Source organism: Camponotus vicinus, unplaced genomic scaffold (assembly GCF_025532165.1).
Source record: "Camponotus vicinus isolate PSW18456_S1 unplaced genomic scaffold, iyCamVici1.0 SCAF_1, whole genome shotgun sequence".
NCBI classification, from domain to species: Eukaryota; Metazoa; Arthropoda; class Insecta; order Hymenoptera; family Formicidae; genus Camponotus; species Camponotus vicinus.
Window position 1 is genome coordinate 8,920,585 of NW_028141945.1, and position 22,376 is coordinate 8,942,960.

The 22,376-nt window shown below is 34.3% G+C and overlaps 1 protein-coding gene across 13 annotated transcripts in view; it reads left to right on the top strand.

Annotated features, from left to right (window-relative positions):
- LOC145972364 (uncharacterized) overlaps positions 1-22,352 on the top strand; it is a 71,469-nt gene extending 49,117 nt beyond the window's left edge. For 5 of the 13 annotated variants that reach the window (XM_083100924.1, XM_083100930.1, XM_083100934.1 and 2 more), the window contains 14 exons: positions 1,517-1,597; positions 2,301-2,396; positions 2,759-2,996; positions 3,787-3,858; positions 4,784-4,949; positions 5,670-5,779; positions 5,985-6,160; positions 6,335-6,551; positions 7,190-7,311; positions 8,746-8,922; positions 14,554-14,868; positions 15,374-15,625; positions 20,364-20,497; positions 20,801-22,352. In XM_083100924.1, coding sequence (XP_082957050.1) covers positions 1,517-1,597; positions 2,301-2,396; positions 2,759-2,996; positions 3,787-3,858; positions 4,784-4,949; positions 5,670-5,779; positions 5,985-6,160; positions 6,335-6,551; positions 7,190-7,311; positions 8,746-8,922; positions 14,554-14,868; positions 15,374-15,625; positions 20,364-20,497; positions 20,801-20,987 — 2,343 coding nt within the window. In that variant the 3' untranslated portion in view covers positions 20,988-22,352. Of the gene's footprint in view, positions 1-1,516; positions 1,598-2,300; positions 2,397-2,758; positions 2,997-3,786; positions 3,859-4,783; positions 4,950-5,669; positions 5,780-5,984; positions 6,161-6,334; positions 6,552-7,189; positions 7,312-8,745; positions 8,923-14,553; positions 14,869-15,373; positions 15,626-17,265; positions 20,116-20,363; positions 20,498-20,800 lie in introns of those variants that run through there. The other 8 variants (XM_083100945.1, XM_083100955.1, XM_083100970.1 and 5 more) reach the window with 4 other exon arrangements.
- Positions 22,353-22,376: the final 24 nt, after the last annotated feature.

Here is a 22,376-nt window from a genome sequence, read left to right on the forward strand (position 1 = left end):
CGATTATCGGTTATCCGGTTATCGGGTTTTTGGTGCACGACTTCGCCCCCGGGAACGGGCACGCGTGTCCCGTCGAAATTTCACGTACTTGCCTGCGTTTTTCGTCGACTTAGATCCGAACATGGAAAGGAAAGCGGGAAAAGCAGGTCAAATGTTTTCGCGAGAATTAACGCAATGAGGCTAAAGATGTCGCAAAGTTGTTAGAATTTTTATTTTAATTGCAAAATTAAAACAAACTGGTGAATGTCTCTATAAAATAAAATAAAAACAATAAAGCCATGAATAATTAATAATAAATATACATGTAAAGAATAAATATCAAGAAATTATAATTCTGAACTTTTTAGATAAATTAATAATTAAAATGCGATGGTCTCTTTTTATTCGTTAACTTTTACCACGACGTGATCTAACGAGTCGCTCTCCGATCTTATCTGAAAATTGAAGTGCATTTGATGAGAGAAGTTTAATCCTTTTTATTCCAATTAGGATACATAATTTAACATAATTCCATTCTATGATTCTATATGATTCTATATGCTCCATAGAGATATATCATGTTAACGGTAATGCCAACCCATTAAATGTGCGTGATCGTATCGTTTTATTGAAGAAAGCTTATTGATGCGACTGATAGGGCGTGACAGTGCCGAAAGCAAAGTCAATTCGAGATGAAATGATGATGTGAGCTTGTGACGTAAAATGATCGGCCGACGCGACGAAACAACGAACAAATTCCGTGCTACTTCCAATGTTGTCCTTTGTCGTTCATTTTGTTTGTCCTCTTTCCCTTCGTCTGATGCAGCAGTTGGCAAAGTTTCGATTAAAACGCATCGCATGCAGGCGACGGAGAAGTGACACGTACTCGCCATCGTTCATAGATATTAAAATTCAAATTGAAAAAAAGTTTTTTTTCAAAGAGAGCAACAAGTCATACATCAATAATTAAAGGCGTAAAACACAGATTGCGAGCAAAATATTGAAAATAAAGAAAGACTGCTTAACAATGTGTGTGGCGTCTGTAAAGCAAATATCTTTTGGTTTTACCGGCGATCCTTCGCGCAAAATCGTCTTCTTCCTCGCTCGCTTCAAGGACGATGCATTTTATATTGAGTGCACGGTACACAGAATGTATGTTTAGAAAAAAAAAATTAATACTCTCGGACGTAAATATTAGCGAAGACTCGAGCACCGTCTCCGCCTCCGACGATGATGATGATGTCGTCGCGTATATACCTGTCCTCGGCCGCGTGAGGGATCTCTACCTGCAAATTATGACTTTAAAATTTCCGGCCGCGTCGTTGGCGACGCCATAACTGTGGATAATGAATATCGCTAACTGCTGCATCCCGCGATAAGTATTCGAATACCGTATTCCGCCTGTTGTTCGTTTTACGCCACCGTTTCACTAACTCGCGGCCTGCGTTTCTTCTCTTTGTTCTTCTCGACTCGTCTACCTCTTCCCGGCATGCGAAACCCTAAATTGACAATCACTGAAACCGACCCCGGGGGACAGAGGGCTTCCTATTGTAGTTTGGCAAGCTTAACGAGCGAGGGTAAGGACAAGGATCGTGCATGCGAGAAGCCGAAGTTTGAGGTAAGAAAAATATTGACGAGAGAGAGAGATAAAGCGCGATAAGATCAATTCTTGTACAAAGGTTTGACTTGACTTGATCTAGAGTTTTTGATTGCTTTTGCCATCTTTTTCTCAAGAAAGAGAGAGAGAAATACATGCTTTGCTTTTTTAGCTTGCGATTGATTTTTCTGCTTCCTCAGACCTTTGTACTTGATCATTTCGGAGAATCAATTATTACTCTTTTGTGGAAATCAGAAATCCACAATTCGTGCAGAAGCTGAATACAGTTTATAATGTTTATGAAAATATTTATTATTAAATAAATAATAAAATTGCAATAAATAATTGTGTATAACATTAGCTCTCTCTTCCTCTCTCTCTCTCTCTCTGGTATTAATTATTTATTCTCTAAAATAGAATATCTGAATCTTATCAAGATCCTAATAAATTTTAATAATTTAATAATTTTGCATGTACACAATTTCCATTTCCGTACGATGATAATTTTTGAAATTTATTTTTTTTCTAATCTACAAACATCTCTCCTTGCATATTATTTTGAGAATAGTAAAGGTTGCGAAAGAGATAAAGTTTTCCTGCTCCGATGCTAGAAGAAATGCTGCGAAACCTTTTCTTCGTGTTTTCTTTATTTTTTCCCTCTTTTTTATAGCTTCCAGATTCGTAGTATCTACTTTCTGACAAGATCACTGTTATATATTTACAGAAATCAAGCTTTAACAAATTCGATGCTCTCTCTAAGAAGACAGTTCTCCACGTACGTTCGGTCGATGCAGGAAAAGTGCAACAGCAGCTAAATGCCGTAAGTCTCTCTCTCTTTTCGTTATTCATAAAACTTCGAAACTATATTGTTTTTACATAAAAATTTCTACAATCATTCTAAGAAGAAACGTAAAGTGATTTACTTAAAAAATTACGAATCCTTTATATTTGATACTAAAATTATGTCCAAGTAACATCTCATCTATATTTGACACATTGCACTAAAATCATTTGAAAGTATCATCCTCTGGACGCAATTTGTTAGACTCTCTTTGCTTAACACACCTCGGTACACGTTTAACCGAGAACGACGATGAGAAATTCACCTGCTCGCCTCTTCTAAAGAGGCTACGGTGGAGAGTGAAAGCCGCGAAAGGTGCTAATGAATTTGTCGCGTTGCAGGTGGGTCAAAGTGGTGGCGAAGCGAATACGAATTGTCGCAGCTGCGGCAAGGTCGTGTTTCAAATGGAGCAGACAAAGGCCGAGGGTCTGGTTTGGCACAAGAATTGCTTCCGGTGCGTGCAGTGCGGCAAGCAGCTCAACGTGGACAATTACGAGAGCCACGAGAGCACGCTCTACTGTAAGCCGCACTTCAAGGAGCTCTTCCAACCGAAACCGGTCGAGGAGTCCGAACAACCCGGTAAGATGATTACTATGTCTCTCGCGCAGATACGTGGTCGCGCATTCGCTTTTTAAACCGCGGCCGCGTTAATCCGCTTAAACGGATATCGCTCTCTTGCGAATATTACACGTTAAATCTTAACGCGGACGCTTAACGATCGATGTCGATCCCCATCGTCGGCAACCCCGTCTAGCCGCTAATCTCTCGGCCAGGAGGATCTTGCGCGGATAAAGCGGCCGGAATGTATTAAAGGGACGTAAACGCATGAGATGCGTTTCGACGGGAAAATTGGAAGAGATAAAGTTGGCTCTCGCGGTGCTCATAAATTTCTTTCGCTCTAATGATTAGCCGGCGCGCTCGATTAATCCCCCAGCTCGTCGCAGATTTTGTAACTTTGCATACGAACTTATGCGTCCCGTGTTTTTTTTTCCCCGGTAACGAGATATACGTCCAAAGATGAGTATGTAGAATACAGAGACAATTGGAAACAAGGTTGCATTCTTGATGTAGAGATAACAGAAAGGAAATTGTACGACGTCAGGCAAAGATAGAGTAGTGCATAAGGGAATCTAGATGTGGCATAATGCTGCTTTAATTGCTGGCATAACTTGGAAAGGGAGGAGAGGAGTACCGAGTATGTATATCGCGGACTCACTTTGTTAAGCTCTTAGAAACATAGAGACTAAAATTACAGAGTTCTTGTTTCTCCCTCCCTCTCCTCCCGTATAATTACATGCGTGCACGCGCGCGCGAAGAGAATGAGTGGTATCGTTAATACGACAAAGAGTTTGTCTTGTGAACTCCGCAGTGCGACCTCGAAAGCCGGAGCTGATCATACGAGAGAACGAGCCGAAAGAGTTGCCACCCGATGTGGTCAGAGGTAACAATATTCGACATGCGTGTGCGTGTGTGTGTGTACATGTGTGGAACGGAGATTGCTCCTAACGTTGCGTGTCCCTTTTGGCGAGTGGCTTCTTTAACCATTGATTGGCTCTGTCGAATCGAAGGATTATCTGTGCATCAAATCATGTTGGGTGTCTCGCATCAGCGTGTCAATTAATAATTCGTTTTATCATATCAAAACGAAGAATGATATATTTGCTGGTATATTTTATAAAATTACGAAACAACTAATTCTACTCTCAACAATAAAATTAATCTCTTCTCTTGCATGATAAGTGCAGTGATCAATATTATTCGACTAGCAATGCCGTTATTAACGCTTTAAATTCGTGTATAAAATTATCTTTGATACATTTTTTAATGCATTATATATATTAAATTTATTTTATTTTACATTTAGAAGATTCCCCTTGAAAGATTATTATTAAATATATCCAATATTATTAAATAGTCTCCGAAATAGCCAGGATATAGGGAAATAAAAATAGATATATAGTTGTAACATTTTCGTTTGGATGAGTAAGAACGTCAAAAACATATTATTGCATATATGACATTATTAATAGCTCGCGAGGAACGAGCGGTATCTGATATCTCAGATATGTACAACATCCACGAGAAGGTAAAAAATTTGTACAAGTCGTAATATGATCTACGTAATGTGACTATATGCTATCGAGGCGATCGCCTTTTTCTCTCTTTTAACAAGCTTCTTTTTCATTTTGGACGCTTTTTAAAATTTTGAATCGTGTGTGCAACTTTGTCTTTTCCGCGAATTGCCGTGTTGTCGAGTGGTGGCCTAACAAATTCATCGTCGAGAAGAGAGAGTGTCTAAGTGTTTGAACAGGAGCGGAAGCATCGCGGGTAGTGAAGTAAAGAGATCTCTTCTCTGAATTTTTCAGCTTCCGACAAACCCGACTTAGGACTCGAGGAACTTTCAAGCTTAAACGTCAAGTCGCGCTTCCAAGTCTTCGAGAAAGCTACCGCAGAGAATGCCAATGAAATCGAGAGATCGCCGTCGCAGATCGCCGTCAAGAGATCGCCCAGCATCCTCAGTAAACTGGCCAAGTGAGCAATCAATGACAAATTTCTTACGAAGTGCAAAACCGCTGATTAAAAATCTATCTATTTATAATATATCTGCAGACTAGAATTTCATATTATGTCTACATATTAGCTGCTTCAAGTCACGTCTCTCTTTGAGCATATATGACTTTCTTTAATTTTAAACCGCGATATCTTACCGTGACACAGATTCGCTTCCATAGAATGCATAATGATGAGTTTGTAATTTCGTTGGGCTAGTATTTCTCGACAACCTAGTAATATTCTTCACCATATTTATTCTTTTATATAAAGGATTAAATTTTTAAAATTTTTTTATGTAAGAAATGAAAATAATAAATTATATTAAGTAATAAATTCGACAGAATTTATGTTGCTGAATAGGCAAAATTAGTTTTGATATAAAAAAGCAAATAATAAAAATATTATAATTATATTATTACACTCTTAGAGATGTAATGATCGCAAAAAGAAAATTAAATCAAGAGAAATTTCAAGATTTTTATTATGCTAATTATGACGTCGAAAATTAAAGTTTATCGTTGAAAATCATATTAATTTATTTCGTGCGCGATACAACCGGTACGAGTGATATTTTCGCGGTATTCCACAGTCAGCAGTTTCCTTTTCGTAACTTGAAACTCGAGAAAACACACAAGCAACAGAACATGTTACAAGCGTAATCGGAATATCTGTAACCGCCTTGCATGTCTTCTCATGCAGATTCCAGGCGAAAGGCATGGATATTGGCGTGGCGGACGAATCTCTCAATGGCATACCCTACGAGGAGTCGAGCGAAAGTGAGGACGACGTGGAGACGGAGGAGACCGAAGGTGAGATAAATGAAAAGATATTACGAAAAAAATGAAAGTAAAACGCGCGATAAAAATTTTGCATCACAAATTTATTAAATTCAGCACGAGCGTAAATTTCTCCTTTAATTTAAATTTAAAACCTTTTTCCCAATAAACAGCTCTCTTATACATGTTCTTCCATGCTGAATGTAATTGCATTAATTTTGTTTTCTCGATTTTTCAGAAGTGGAAACTGAGATCGTGAAGGCAAAACGCACTACACGCGAACGACCGATCAGTTTCTCGAAGATGGACGACATCAAGAATCGTTGGGAATCCACCAGTCAGCAGGGAAGGCGCGAGATTCAGCGCGAGGCTAGGAAGGAAGAAATCGCAGGAATTCGCTCGCGATTGTTCATGGTAATTTATCCTTATAAAAATAAGTTGATAAAAACATAATGGAATATAATTATTTCGAAAGAGAAAAAAAATTTGTTGGAATAGAATAATCTTAGTACATCATACTAGCTATTTATTATTCTATTAATATCGCAATACACTATTATAATTTCTCTCTCTTTCTTTGCTTTGTAGGGTAAACAAGGTAAGATGAAGGAAATGTATCAACAGGCAGTAGCCGGAAATGACCGCGTCACAAAGATAAATGCGGCGGAGGAGATCCAGCACTCGGCTACCCACGCTCGTTCCATCAAAGAGAGATTCGAAAGGGGTGAGCCAATCGCAGCTTCGGACGATGAAACCGACAGTAAACCGAAACCGGAGAAAGCCGACGAGGAGGTGATCGCAGCAGGTACGAATTGGTATTTTCACTAATTAAATGACTTGCGAATTGAAAGCTAATGATATAAAAAGAGGTATAGTTATATCGCAAAAGAGATCGAAGAAGCATTTAATCGATAATACTGTGTTACAATGATCGAAAAAAGCGGAAAGGAATTATGTGATAACTGGAAATATATAACAAAAATCTATTTACGGTAAAAAATACAGAAAAGGAGTATCGCTCCTTGTATCATTTTACATTTCAAAATTAACTGAATTGTCGATAATTACAAATAAATGAAAGTAATATACGAGGTGATATCTGAATGATAAATTAATATTTTTTTATGAGATACATTTTAAAGATGTACATCTCTCCCTTGTACTGCTGTCACGAATTAGAGAAAAGTTTGAAAGAAAGCAACTCATAGTACTTAAAATATACGAGGGATTTAGTGCAAAAACTCTCTACAGAATAGAAGACCATGTTAAGAAGTTATATTAATATTCAGTAGCTTTTGTGAGATTTATTTCTTGTCCCAGATAAAAACAGACCATTATAAGTTGTCGAAACGCGCAGAGAGGAAATATCGGCGATGCTAATTATCAATTTATAATCACAAAACTGATTTATGATAATTTATGTTGGTCACATCTCTTACGTAGGTATCAGCAGAAAGTCGCGATCGCTCTTTTTGGAACTGGACGCTTCTGCAGCGAAAACAGGACGTCCGGTAACGCCAGTGCATCCGAAGACGCCAACCGAGAACTCACGACGTGCACGGGATGTAAGTTCAATTTTTTAAATTTATTATTCGATTAAGTCGCTTCTACGATTTGCTCTGAAATCTGTCAGACATTGATTTGTCTGATAAAATTATGAGAATTTTTAAATTTTATGTATTTTTTTTAAATATAATTTGCACAATTTATCTCTAATTTGAAAAATATTAATTTTTCAATTATTAAGACACATTTTCCTTAAGTATATATTTGTTAGAAAATTATATACAGAGTGTCCCATTTTAACTTGGACAGTGAAATATCTCAAAAACTAAGCCCAGCAAACAAAAATGTTTCAGACAAAAGTTGTATGGTTTCGAGGAGGCCATAATATGGTATCATTGGTTTGACCTTGAAGAGTTATTTGAAGGTCACATGAAGGTCACCTTCAATTTCTTAAATGGAACCTACTATTTGTCATTGCATATTCTTGTAGCTTATCTCGAGAGCCAAAACACTATGATTAAGTACCTTTTCGTTAAGTACTTTTTGAGTTATGAGGCTTGAAATAATTTCTTAATTTTACATAAACCGTAAAATATCTTGTAAAATATTCATTTTTCGATTATCTTACCTTAATACTTTTACGTACAAAATAATGAGAGGAATCAATTGGTGTAAAGAAAACACATAGTTGTTTTGAAGAAAAAATATGTAATTTGCAATTAACCATTCCATATTTTTTCTTAAAAACAACTATGTGTTTTCTTTACACCAATTGATTCCTCTCATTATTTTGTACATAAAAGTATTAAGGTAAGATAATCGAAAAATGAATATTTTACAAGATATTTTACGGTTTATGTAAAATTAAGAAATTATTTCAAGCCTCATAACTCAAAAAGTACTTAACGAAAAGGTACTTAATTATAGTGTTTTGGAAAGCTCTCGAGATAAGCTACAAGAATGTGCAAAAATATATAGGGTGTTCCATTTAAAAAAATGGAAGTGACCTTCACGTGACCTTCAAATGACTCTTCAAGGTCAAACCAATGGTACCATCTTATGGCCCCCTCGAAACCATACAACTTTTGTCTGAAACATTTTTGTTTGCTGGGCTTAGTTTTTGAGATATTTTACTGTCCAAGTTAAAATGGGACACCCTGTATATATATATATATATATATATATACACACACACACATATTATTTTTTTAAACATTTTATTTAATTTAATTTCTCAAAGTAAGAAACTTTAAAAATTCTTTTATTATAATATTAGCTATTATCATATATTATGTATTATTTATATATATTATTTGATGTGTCGCTCAGTTTAATATTTTCAAAGCAAAAATTGCATCAAGGAAAATACTCCATTTGAAACAAACATACATCAATTTTTGAACAAGAGATATCAAACGTATAAAGAATTGCGCGAAATACAAATATCATCGCGTCTAGTAACAAGGATAATTTTCGAAATATTTGCGGAAAAGGCGTTCATGGGTCGTCAAGTCTCAGACGATGTGGTACGCAGCTCAGATGCAACCGAGGAGGTTCACGTAGAAACGTCGGAAATTTCGAACAAGTTCAAATTCTTCGAGTCCTACAGGGAACCGGAGAAACAGCGAAAACAGTTTCGCATCACGCCTCCTCGCGACGGTCAAGTCAAGGTTCGATCCTTCGACTTTATTGTCGTTGATTGATTCATGCTTCTGTGCAATTTTTAATCTAACAAGTGCGTGTGCGTTTTAACTAATTAAAAATAATAATCGCATTACATACTCGGCAAAATACGACTTTCATTAAGAAAGAAATTTATCTCTTTATCGAGTTAGAAAAAAAAATATATAAGAGGCACTAAAATTTGCTTAAATCAAGTAACTGATGTGGAAATAAACTGGTGCAAAATTAAATAACGTTATTAAAATTATTACTAGAGATAATTCTTTCAATGACTATTCTTTTATAGTATTATTTTTTGCATAGTTTATTTTTATCGTATTTTTTAAATGTAACATATTATTAGTCATGCAATGACGTTATTGCTCGCTGATAAAGATTTTGCGATTATCGATAAAGCGACGATAAATGTAAAGATATCTTGAAACATTGATATATATCGATATTAATGATAAGGCTAAAATGCGTGCACATAAAATATTAGTTTCCGGAGAAAGCGTAATCTCATTTTCAATTAAGACAGCAGAAATGTCTGCAGTTGTACACGGATGTCTGTTTTGTATTGCATCACGTCTTTAACCACTTGTAGTTTCATGTTTTATGTTTTAATACTTTATTCTTAATTTAATATTAACTGATTTTGTTACTTTCCCTGATTAAATGTCCCCTCTTGCATTAAATAACTCGTGTTACTTAACAAGACTGCTCAAAATTATATCTCTTAATGAGATATTGACTCCGAAATCGTCAAAGAACTTATTATTATTAGACTCAATCTCGAAAGTAGTCTATATGTATTAAAAAATTTCTGTTTTTTTTTCTAAAAGAGATACAAGATAAAGTAACAGCTATAAGACTTTAATTCCCTCCGAATATATTTTATCTAAATTTTATATATATAATGCACTGAACATGCAATATGTTTCAAGAAAGATAAGAGCCTTCTGAAAAAATATTGTGTTACAATAAATTTTTTATATGTATCATGTTTTTTTTTATATTTTTTTATAACATTAAATATTTTTCACGATAAAAAAAATATTAAGTTTCGAAAATATTCTAAACTAATTCAAGTTCTGCTCGAATACAAATATTTAAAATGAAATACTTTTATTTAGAATGAAATATTTATTTCTCAAAGGATAAAACATCGTTTATCTCGTACTCCAAAAAAAACAGGAACCCTCTATTTTTCTTTCTCTCTCTTTCTCTCTCTTTCTCTCTCTGTCAGTGCATCCCTATAGAATGCGCGTCTATCGATAATTATCGGAGCGCGATAACGAGAACTCGACGTCGTTCGTGGACGCAGCTTATAATAAAAGGCCCCCTGTATGAAGGGTCCGGCGATGCGTCGCGCGCGCAAACGCACACAAGAGCGAGTCAACGTTCCAACAAACCGGGCTGTCCTTGAACCCCCCCGAAGTGGTCAGCGCAGCAGCAGCAGCAGCAGCAGCAGCAGCAACAGCAAACCATACTTTTACCGTTAGTATTCCTACATCCTTCCATTCGTGAAGAGCAAACGGGCAACGAACAGACCGGGAACTCCGGCGGGTCCGGGGACTTAACTGAAGGAGGGCGCGCGCGACGAAGTCCCCCTCATCGCAGTAACTCACACACCCGAAGGGGAGAAGTACATACCGTCGTATCCTCCTCGTGTGAACGGCATAGCAACTGGCGACCGGCTGTCGCGACGAACTTCTCACGAACCGGAGAAAGAGAGTCTCCCTCGAGAGCGCGTCGAAGGTGGCTGACGGTTTGAGCGACGACGCTCAGTCTTCATCCGCTCGCCGAGGAAGCGTTATTAGATATTGCGGAAAGGTAATTATCGCGCAGCGAACGCGGTCAAGTCGCAATTCTTAATTATCGTCGAAAGCACTGGGCTCTTTGCGGTAACATATTCTCTCAAGATTTCTCTCGATTGAGGATCGCTCGGTGACTGACCCGCGTCGCTTTTCGATTAACGTCTCTAGTTGACAGTTTCTAGCTTCTAGTTTGACAGATAATCAACGCTCCGGTTAATACCGTTGTCTCAAATCGCGATTAACTTGCGCATATTCGGCGAGAGACTGTGATATATTCGAGATTCTGATAATTAACAATTATTTGGTGTCTGTGTCACGTTTGCAAGTAACTGAAAAGTAATCAATGAACGTATCGGTTAATAATGTCGTGCAATCAGCGATCAGATTTTTCAGTATTTCGGAACTTTGCTTAAATAAAGATTGTTCACTATTTGAATAACACATTTTGATCCGCTGAAATTGTCGATGAAATTTATTATAACTGAAAATAATTAACCATCTGTTTAATTAATTGCATATATTCGCGCTCAACAAAATACAGATCCATAATTAATATACAAATACTCAGTTTTCCAATAGATTTTTTTCTAACAGCAAATTATTCTAGATCGAGTGATACATCCTGATGTTTTCGTAGGAAAAGTGAAAATTGCGCGAGAAACTTACATGAAAGTTGCAATTATCATATTTGGAGAAAATCTCATTTAATACGCGTGTAACCGCGCAACGTGTTCCCATCGAATTGTCGATTGTTTTAATTACTTTTCGACGTACATACACGTGTACACTCGAGCTCTTTTTCTTCAATGCTTCGCGTTGCGCGACCGTAGGTGCGTTTCTGTTGATGGTAATCTGTGAAGAAACGGACGTTGCTTGCGGGGCGCAATCTCGTCGCGGCTTGACGTGCCGGCAGAAGGATACCGTGTGATCAAATATCCTTTCTGGACTGGTGATTTTATGGAATTCTGCTGGAAGTACGCTCCCGTACGCTGCTCTCGCCGCTTTATTACTCCAATATGAAATCCGACTTAATCTGAAATCTGGCCAACAAGAATCAAAACCGCGTTGCCGCGCGTTACCTTCACTCTACCCTAATTAAAAATGATAGCCTCGTTAACCGTGTTAATTAGCCAAATTAAATTTTTTAAAGGCGCACCAGAAATGGATGAATCTTTTTCGAGAATACACTATTTCTTATTTCCGATTCTATTATTTATATTATATTTTTGCTTTATATTAGCTGTTTTGATTAACAATTTATTGACAATTTATTGATAAATATTATTATAATAATTAACAATAAACACTTATTAGTAGTATAATATTCATATTTGAATATTAATAATTTTGAATTAAGATACGATAAAACAACTCGCTTACAACTTTATGTGACGGGAATTCCTCAATTCCAGACTAAATGCGATAAATACCGGGACTGTCTGGTAATTCAATAGAAACATCGCGCAGCAATTATTGATTTTCCATTTCCTGTCGCTTTCGACTAAAAGTTCGCTCTGGAGTTAATTCGAGTTTAACATGACTGTTGATAAGATAATTTAAAGTTACCTCCCATAATTATATTTTTTCGCAGAGAATTAAGATTGATCAATTGTTAATATGACGATAATAATCGAGGCATGTAGTCCATTTTCTTTTTTTTCATCATCATATAGAATTAATCATATAAAATTACGTGATCTATCTATTTCAACTTTAATTACTTTAATTATTTCCTCCCAACTGTAATATATCTATTTTAACAAGTTCTCAAAGACTTGCTTCCTCTATCGCTGTTCTCTCAAGAGTGTCGCTTCTCTCTCAAGAGAAACGGCATTCACGCACTTCAATATTTTTTGCTGAAGAGCAAATTCGTCGACATAAATGAAAGCGAGAAGAGCGATATTAGTTGGATTGTCGCAAGTGACATGACAATTGATCACTCCACACAGAGTGCGTGTGTTGCTCTTAAACCTGTCAATTTGTTGTCGTCAACCTTGAAACGACCCACAACCCTTTTGTCCGATTAAGCCGACGATTCCGGTCGACAATCTTGGTCTCCTCATCCCGATTAGACCTGAACTGAAGCAAGGATTGTCTTTTTAAAATATCGCAACCTTTGATCGCTCCACGTGATATACAATCGAGTTCTCAACTTTTACCTGATCTGCTTAGGTTCAGATACAAATGCATACAGGTCTATCGGAGATGCCAAGCTTTTGTAAAAAAAGGGATTTTGTTTTGTATAATAAGAAAACTCTTGTTGATATTGCAGTACTCTGATTGTGAAACTTTGAAGCATGTAAATATTCAGTTGTTGCATGTGTGTGATTTTTACTTCTTGTAAAATCAGTTTTTTTTAGAAACACGTTAATTTTTTTCAAAGCTTTTTGTTTACGATTGAATGCATAATATACATATTTTTTTTAATTGTATACATATATATATACACATAAACTTTACTATTTGTTATTTTTCGAAAAGATATTATTTAAGTAACTATATAATTTATCTTTTTTGATATTATTTTTCTAACTTTGTCATATATGCAATTATATATTATTTTATATATTTATATATTTATCTTTTTTTATAAAATAATATTTTCGATAAAAAGATTGTACCTTCTTTACACAAGATTTATGGTCATATCGCCTACGCTTGGAACCTCTAGAGCTGACTCATGTCAGCTTAAAAAAGAACATTGTGGTCGTCGATCTCCAGCTTACCTGGAATCCCTCCTAACGATGTGTATGCATATATGTGCGTGTATATGTATGTCTGCATCATGGTCTAAACATTCGATTTAAAATTATCATTGCGATAAACGACTTACACGAAATATGTTCCTCTCAATTATCTGTCCTTCCCACCTTATCGTATAATTTATCAATTAATTATCTATCAGTTTTGGAATAAAAATTGCATAGCTAAATATAATAAATATCTAACTTACAATAATCTTATAATAATTATTTAATAAGTTTCTAGAAAAATAAAACTCTTTTTTTGAATAAATGGAATATTTTTATAAAATAATCCATTTTTATAAAATAATAAATTGTTATTACTATTTTGTTTTAAATAAATATACATTTACTATTGAATTTACTATTTTTATATTAAAAATATAATCCGCTTAGAATGCATATAATTGTAATAATATTATTTCTTTTATATATTTATCTTTTGCACATGTCAAGAAGAAATATTTCCTTTTATAAAAAAATGTTGCAGAGATGTGTGATGTCGAGGAATCCGCCAATTAAAAACACATGCTTTTATCAAGAAATAAACACATCTGCAAAAATGAAAGACTTTATCTGAAACATAACGAAACTCTCTGTCATTATACTTTATACAGAAATAATAATGTAGTCATAAGTTTGAAGTCTTCTTTTTTTAAATATTTTTTATTTGCTACAAGATTTTACAAGAATAGAAAAAGACCTCGTTATTTTTAACAATTCTAATTATATCCCATTTTAGAAACATCTCTTTAGATGTTTTTATAACATTTGTAACACTTGTGATTGATGTATTAATATCTACTCAACAATTTATAATAAAAGCATTGAGCATAAAGTGAGCAATAATAAACATCGAACTACATAATTTGCTCCTTAAAAATTTGAAAAAAAAGAAAAACTTTGAAAAAGAAACAAGTAATAAAATCTATTAGTCTTGTACGATCTTAAGTTCTTTATAACGAGAAAGATTAAGATTAATTCCGGTAACAAAATTGGACGATCAAGTAATGTGGTTCGAGCTATTTAATTATCATATCGTCATATTATAACATCGTCTTAATTATTCAAACAGATGGATTCACCGGATCGCGAGATATACCGCGATCCCGATGTCGTCAGGGCTGATGACAGGGTAGACGAGGTGGTTCATACGGACACAGCAAGAAAGATGCTGTCCATTTTCCGGCAGATGGAGGAAAACGCGTGCAAGGAGGAACTTCCGGAGGGTCCAAAGCCCCTGAAGCGCTTCACTCCGCCCCCCGAAGACAAATTCGCCAAGGCAACGGCCTCGGACTCGGAGGAGGACGAGGATGAAGAAAATGAGGAATCCGAGGGCGACGAGAGCGCCGAGGAGAAAGATCCCAACTATGTTCGTGCTTCTGACAAGGTATGCGTGCATGCATGCATGCAATATTTACATTGAATTTGTTTAATAAAAATGTGAAAGGCAGAGAATAATAAGAATGAACATAAAATTTATAATAATGTATAAAATTCGAATTGGATTAATTTCTAATAATTTTATAAGAAGAGAGTTTTTCAATTTTCTGTAACTATTAAGACATTTCATGTAAGAATGAATATATAAATTATAGAATTTTGTAAATTTTTCTTTTGCTCTTATCTAAAAATTTTCTGAAAATCTCAAATTCTTTACACATTATATATTTTTCGTTATTTTAATTTTATTATAAGTAAATTAAAATCTGATATTTTGAAAAGAGATATTCTGGAAAGAGTTGGATTATGTTCATTCAGTTTTACTAAATTGACGTGAATTTTCAGAGCAAGTTTATATTTTAGGTTTAATCGTTTCGGGAAAAGTTACCTTTCACTCCTATTTGTGTTACCCTATAATCTGCGAAATTCTCTCACCTGTTATTTCTGTCTAGGTGGAGGACGAGTTCTTGAAACAAGCGCAGAATGCGGCGCGCGCCAAGACCCTTCGTGCTAAGTTCGAGCATTGGGAGGAGACTGACGGCAAGGTCAACAATCATCACATCGCCGAAATCGAAATGGCCCAAGGTACTGGTGAACAATCCAGCATAGAGTCCGCGAGCAGTCTGAGAGCTCGTTTCGAGTCTCTCGGCTCGCAGAACAACGAATCTCCGCGCGCACCGAAGGTCAAAGTTAATCGATTCGTGGTAAGTACTTGTGGAAGCACTTCGTCGAATATAATCGCACACGTTTCATCCTTTCCCTCGACAAATGTCACACCCGATACGATATTCGCGATTCGTCGTTCATAGTCATCGCTATCTGTCCTGCATCCATCATCTTACATTCATCCATCGTCCATTTGTGTCTTGACTTTCCACTACTACTGATCAAACTTGGAAAGCATACATTTTTTTATTCTTTCTTATTGAACGTGACAAGACTACTTCTCTGGCTGACTTATATGCGTCTAATTGTGTGTGTGTTAGTCAGAGACTTGAAAGACCACAAATTTTTCTCCCAGTGAAAATTCCTCCTTTGTTTCTGAACAACTCGGCATCATGAAGTATGCGCATGGTGTGATTTTGAATTGTCGTCATTCTGCCTGCTTTATCAACTTATATGTTGGAATTATAAATGTATTTTTAAATTTAAATTGTGAGCAGTGTTTATATTGCGTCGAAATTTCATAAATATATTTTTTGATACGCGTTTTTCTAATAAACGCATTTTATTTGATTTAACAAATCACAACGATCCAAACGCGATAAAAACACTGCTTGAAAGCACGAATGATTTATAATTTATTTTATTTTATATGTTTATATATACAAGAATTCATTTTTGCACTCTTTGATTTTGGCGACGTACATATATATATTTTACGATAAAGACTAAATGTTGCTTATGATAATTTAATCCGTTACTTATCCGCTTCGTATAATCAATGAATTCTACGAATGTAAATACGTCCGTTCGCTATTACCAGAATTTTTTACAAGATAAATAATATAATTTTCATCGCATGAAAAATTTATTTTTTATTTTTTTCTACCGTATAATATTGAAATTAAAATTAAGATATATTACATAAATAGTAATACATTGGCGAATATTGTGTATTTTAATATATTAGCCAATATACTTTTAAATTACTTATTTGTTTTTAGTTTCATAATAAAAACATATTAAGCAGAAAAGTTATAAATAGTTTTTTAATCAAAAGAATTACCAATATGTGCTATTACATTTTGGAGTAAAAATAGCACTTAAAGTGACGATAAATTTTAAAATATATTGTTTTAATGACGAAATATGTTACCCGAGCGCTTATGTTTTTAAAATTTTAAATTTTAAAACCATTTTTTTTTTTTGAGAATATATTTTGTCAGAATATTCTATACGAATGAAGTATCGATGCATCGTGACGAATAAATTCTGCATTTAAGCTCACTCGTCAATATAATGCGAAATTATTGTTCACTTGAAGCAAGTGCAGATGATAGTAAAATTGCAATTCCGTGGTTATAAAGGATAAAAAATAACCTACTAGCTCAATAAAAATATGAAATTTACGCGGTCGAGCGAGATTACGAATACATATTTTAAAATTCCAAACACGAGCATCGATGGTTCAACCATCTTTACTCCTCTGCTGATTATTATCAAGCATGATCGGTGTGATTATTTTTTTATTTGTCGTTATCGTTCTTACATTCTTTTTTTTTAAATCTGCCTATGCGATATTTTGGCCGAAATTTTTTGCCCGCTTGTGTCGTATGTGATATCGTAGAGAGAAATAATTGCAAACAGAATCAAGTGATCTTCTTTTTGTGACGCGGAGCAGTAAAAGGGAGAAAGAGAGACGGAGGAAAAATACGCCTGGATTAAATCGAATGCAAAGAAGAAAAGAGAGGAGGAAGAGAAGAATCGATGGAGGAAGAAAAGCGTCGTTGGAACAACCGCGATGGAAAAGCAGTTTTTTTCATTAATCTCTCGCAACGGCAATAATGTTCGATTATCGTCAGTTACTGTAACGATCTTTTCGTTTTCTTAGGGATGGTTTTAACATACACACATACATTAAGCGTTATGTTCGTATAGTGAGTCTTTTTAGCCCATAGACTGTACCATATGTTGCGTGTTAATAGATATATATATATATATATATATATATATATATAAATATATACATATTATTATAGTACGAGAGTTCGCATGACTGTTGGATTTGTCGAGCGTTTTGTCCGAATCAGAAATGGAAAATTACGCCAACGGAGAGAAAAAATTAACAGATGGCTGTAAAGCATTTGGGACGATAATGTGCTGAGTCATATAAGAAATATAAAGACTCTGTGAGAAATTTGATATATATTGATTTGTACAAATTGTAAAGTTCCACAAAACATTTTGTTAACTGATATAATGACTATTGCATCATTATTTTTTTTCTAAAATTTTTCTAAAATTCTATATATCAAGGAACCAAGAAAATTCAACAGTCAAAATTATAATAATTACATATTTAATAATATTTTACTTTATTACAGAAAACAAATATTCTTTATACAGAGACGCGCTCGACCTATCCTAATATATATATATATATATATATATATATATATATATATATATATATATATAAAGAGAGAAAATCTTATTATTTGCTAATTTACATTATATATAAAAGATAGACGAGAAAGAAAAAGCGTCCATCTGTGTCGCATATAGTAACGCGTTTCGTTTTCGCAAAGATTCTTTCTTTAAGGTGCCTACATACATGCGATGATGCCAAGATTTTTGTAAAACGCATGAGATTCGCTTCCCAACAGTGAAATTCGTAACGATGCGTATTTAATTTTTTGTAACTTAATATTTCTCTCTTAAAACACAAATAATTGAAGTATAATTAAGTATATATGATTAATCTCATTTCCATATTACAATTTTCAATTAAAACAGAAGTCATTATAAACTATTTCAATGACTTTACAGAGTGCCAAATTTTGTCGAATAAATTTGAGTGATTTCTCAATAAATATAATAATAATTTTTATTGCAATGAATATTTTGGAATCTTTATAATTTATATAATTATTATGTGTATAATATATTTTAATTTTTATTATTATTAATAATTCAGTTTTCAGAGCAGTAAATAAATGGATTAATCAAAAAATGCTCCTTGAAAATGTATACTGTGAGTAGATAAAAATAGTAGAGGATTAATGAAACCACATTTTTATTTCACACGACAATTTTCACTATCTTAGTTTATCTCATATTTATGCACAGATGCAGAACTTTCCTTTTGCGTCGTTACGATCTTCACGCAACTATCGCTTTAGATTTTTGATTTTCATAAGTGCCAAGTTATTCGTTGATAAATGAACGAGAAGAAAAACGAGCGAGAGTAAAAAGAGAAAAAAAGTGCGTGAGAATGACTAAGGGAGAGATGATGGCTTTTCCAAATTGCGAGATGAGGGCCTGAGCGAAGAATTATCATTTACATACAGAGGAATATATATATATACATATATTCGAGGCGCTATTTAGGTGCTCCAGGAGCTGATTAGTCGATTAGAGAGAAACATAGCTATTTCGAGATCGCTTTTAAATTTCTAATCTTTTTACAGCTTAGCGCGGTGGTAAGTAGATTTTTATATCCGTCTATTCGTCGAAACGATCTCCCTTCGGGGATTAAATAAACGGAAACGAAAATATCCTTCTCCCGTTTGATCCGAACGATTGGAATATTCGCGAAATACACGTTGCGCATTTGCATCTCTTGTGCAATACAAGAAATTGTGATTACGTATTTATTGTCTTACAAAGCGCGAATATCAATCTTTTTCTCCTTTAGTTGTATTATATCTAGATACATTGTATTATATTTTTCAAGAGTGAGACGCATTTTTATCGATGGGATTTTATAACTTTTGTTTTCTATCGTGTGTATCTGTTACGTTATTCTTTTCTGTCATACTGCTTTTGATACTACCGTAAGATCGTGCAAGAAAGCAGCAAGTTTGCTGTAAATTCAACATATTTTTTGCGCTAATCTGGGTACGAGAACTTCGTCGATATGTAGAGACACGATATGTCTCTATATCAATACACTTTATATTTCTGGAAAAGAGAAGTACACACACACACACACACGATTGACTTCGATCGTAAAATATCAGGGTAAAATGCGATCGTTCTTCGAGTTCGAATCGAGTACGAAATGAATTTTTTTTGAAAGCACTGTACGAGTTTTCCTAGACATGTAATCTAAGTACTGTAGAAGGAGGAGAGAAAAAAAATTCGAAGATGTATATTCTCGACAGCGTACATTTCCCGTCTTCCTTTTTTCGTTTGTGCAATAATAAGTTTCGAGATATGCGAGTCACGAATGCGATTCGAGGAGATTTGTAGCGGAAAGCGCTAAGCTGGGTTTTGATTTTGCGAAAGAGATTCGCTCCATTAATCGAGCTATCAAATAGGGACAATCTCGCGTGACGATTCTAGCAAGTTAATTCTCATTAACGGCCTCTTAAATTGTAGCATAGTTAGCGATAATACTAAATTAATACGATTTTATTGCGTCTGTTAACGTATCATTTCTATCGATGTATAACGATCTTTGTTCTGTTCACGTGTAACATTTATTACGATAATACATAAGTGGTAAATAAAGAAGATGTTAAATCTCTTTCGTGGGAGTGAGAGGAGGAGGAGAAAAGGAGCAGGGAGAGATCTCTCTCGATTCGAGAACATCGCGACGCTTTTCCTCTTCTTCTTCTTTTTCACGTAGCGTCCACATATCCTTCTTGAAACACCTCTTCACACATCTCATCATGCATTTCGACAAATCGTTTCCCGTTTATTCGACTGTCGCGGAGTATTCATAGGGATATAAGTTTAATTATACCGTCCACTTTTGACGTAACGATCGTATAGGAGATCCAGACGAGCTGTACGGATGTGTGCGAGAGCTGCCAGAAGAAAGTCTACCCCTTGGAGAAGGTCGAGACAAATAACAAAATCTTCCATAAGCAATGTTTCCGGTGTCTCCAGTGCAATTGCATTTTAAGGTAACATAAAAGAAGACACGTTTAAACTCTCGTTTGTATTATAATTATTAATCACAGTGGAATATCCTTTATTCAGATGCACATCAAAGATACATTAACATCATTAATGCACAGAGAAATATTGGCAATTAATTTTAGATAATTTTTTTATCAAATATAAAACAAAATGGTGCTTAATATATTATATATTAAATAGCATAATTGCTTTTTTTTTATTTTTCGCATACAACTTTTAATACTCGCTCACGAAAATGTGAAATTATCGTTACGAAATCATCGTCACGGCGTGGTGTGTTCGAACAGGATGGACTCCTTTACGCTGAACAACGGCAAACTGTACTGCATCCCGCACTTCAAGCAGCTCTTCATCACACGGGGAAACTACGACGAGGGCTTTGGCGTTGATCCACACAAGAACAAATGGGCGACAACGAATTCCAATAATTCCACGAGCCCATCGCCGATCGCGGTCTCAAATGGCGATCTCTGATTTTCCAAACGGTCCTGTCTCATTCTTTTCTCTTCTTGTACATCGCTATTGAATTTTAATCGGATTCACAGGTGGATCTAGATGGAAATTACTCTTTCTCTTTTTCTCGGAAATATGCAAGATAGATATTAATCAAATTGAAAAGAAATTTATGTATTTTTATCGCTTTGACATTTTTTTAAAAACAAAAAGCTAGATCCGCCTGTGGTCGGAAAATAATGCGCGATGATAATTATAATAAATTGTACATTTTTTGTATTACGTTAGGCCCGTGTGCGAATACGCGTTAATTGTATATTTAACAGTAATTACCCGCGAAAAAAAGTTTATATCTAATTATATATAATTGTATAGATATAATTATATCTAATTATATATAATTATGTATAATAAGACCTATTTATTATTATTATTTACACATATAATTATATTAAAATATTTTTAATTCTCCATCGAATTATGCAAAAATATCGAGTATAATACTCGAAAAAGAAAATCCAATATAATTCTACATAATTCGATATGAAGTTATAAATATCTTGATATAATAACATATAAAAGATAATATAAATAGATCTTACTATACATAATTATATATAATTACATATAATTATATATAAATTATATATAAACTTTTTTTCCGGGCGGAATCAAATGTAAGAGAGACGATCCCGTGCGCGAATCCCTCTCTTCGAGAATCATAATCTTGCTTGGAAAGCGTTAGATAAATGAATCGAAGAGATGTGACTGCATCTTGATCGTAATATTCGCCGATTTGTAAATCGAGGACGCGAATTTACGATTTAAATTAACAATCGACGAAAACACGTGCTTCTTGTTCCGTCAACTCAATTACGTGCGAAGTTTATTCTAGAGTACATGCGCACTGTACGTATATTCGTCAATTGTCAATAAAAAAACGAACTCTGAATGAATTGATTCTTTATAAATTGTAATACTATTAAAAAAGTGTCTCTTCCCTTCAATTCTAAAAATTTTATTGTCATCGCTCGTAAAGTTTGCTTGATATATTTGTTACTATTATTATTTTATTGATTTTATTATTATTATTATTAATATTATTATTATTATTATTATTATTATTATTATTATTATTATTATTTACATATGCGTCACACTTGGTATTATTTTATTACATATATGTTGTGTATAATACAATATTACATTACGCTTCATGGACCTTGTATCCAAAAATCTGTCCCTTAATAAATAAGAATTTTATATATTTCTGTGAATTTATAGGTATGCTAGATATTTTTAAAGAATTATTTGTAAATGTGCGTTAATTAGCGATAATTAAAGAAGTATTACCTATGATGTTGAAATAAATATGCATATATAATATATAGCGACAATGAGACATTTTTG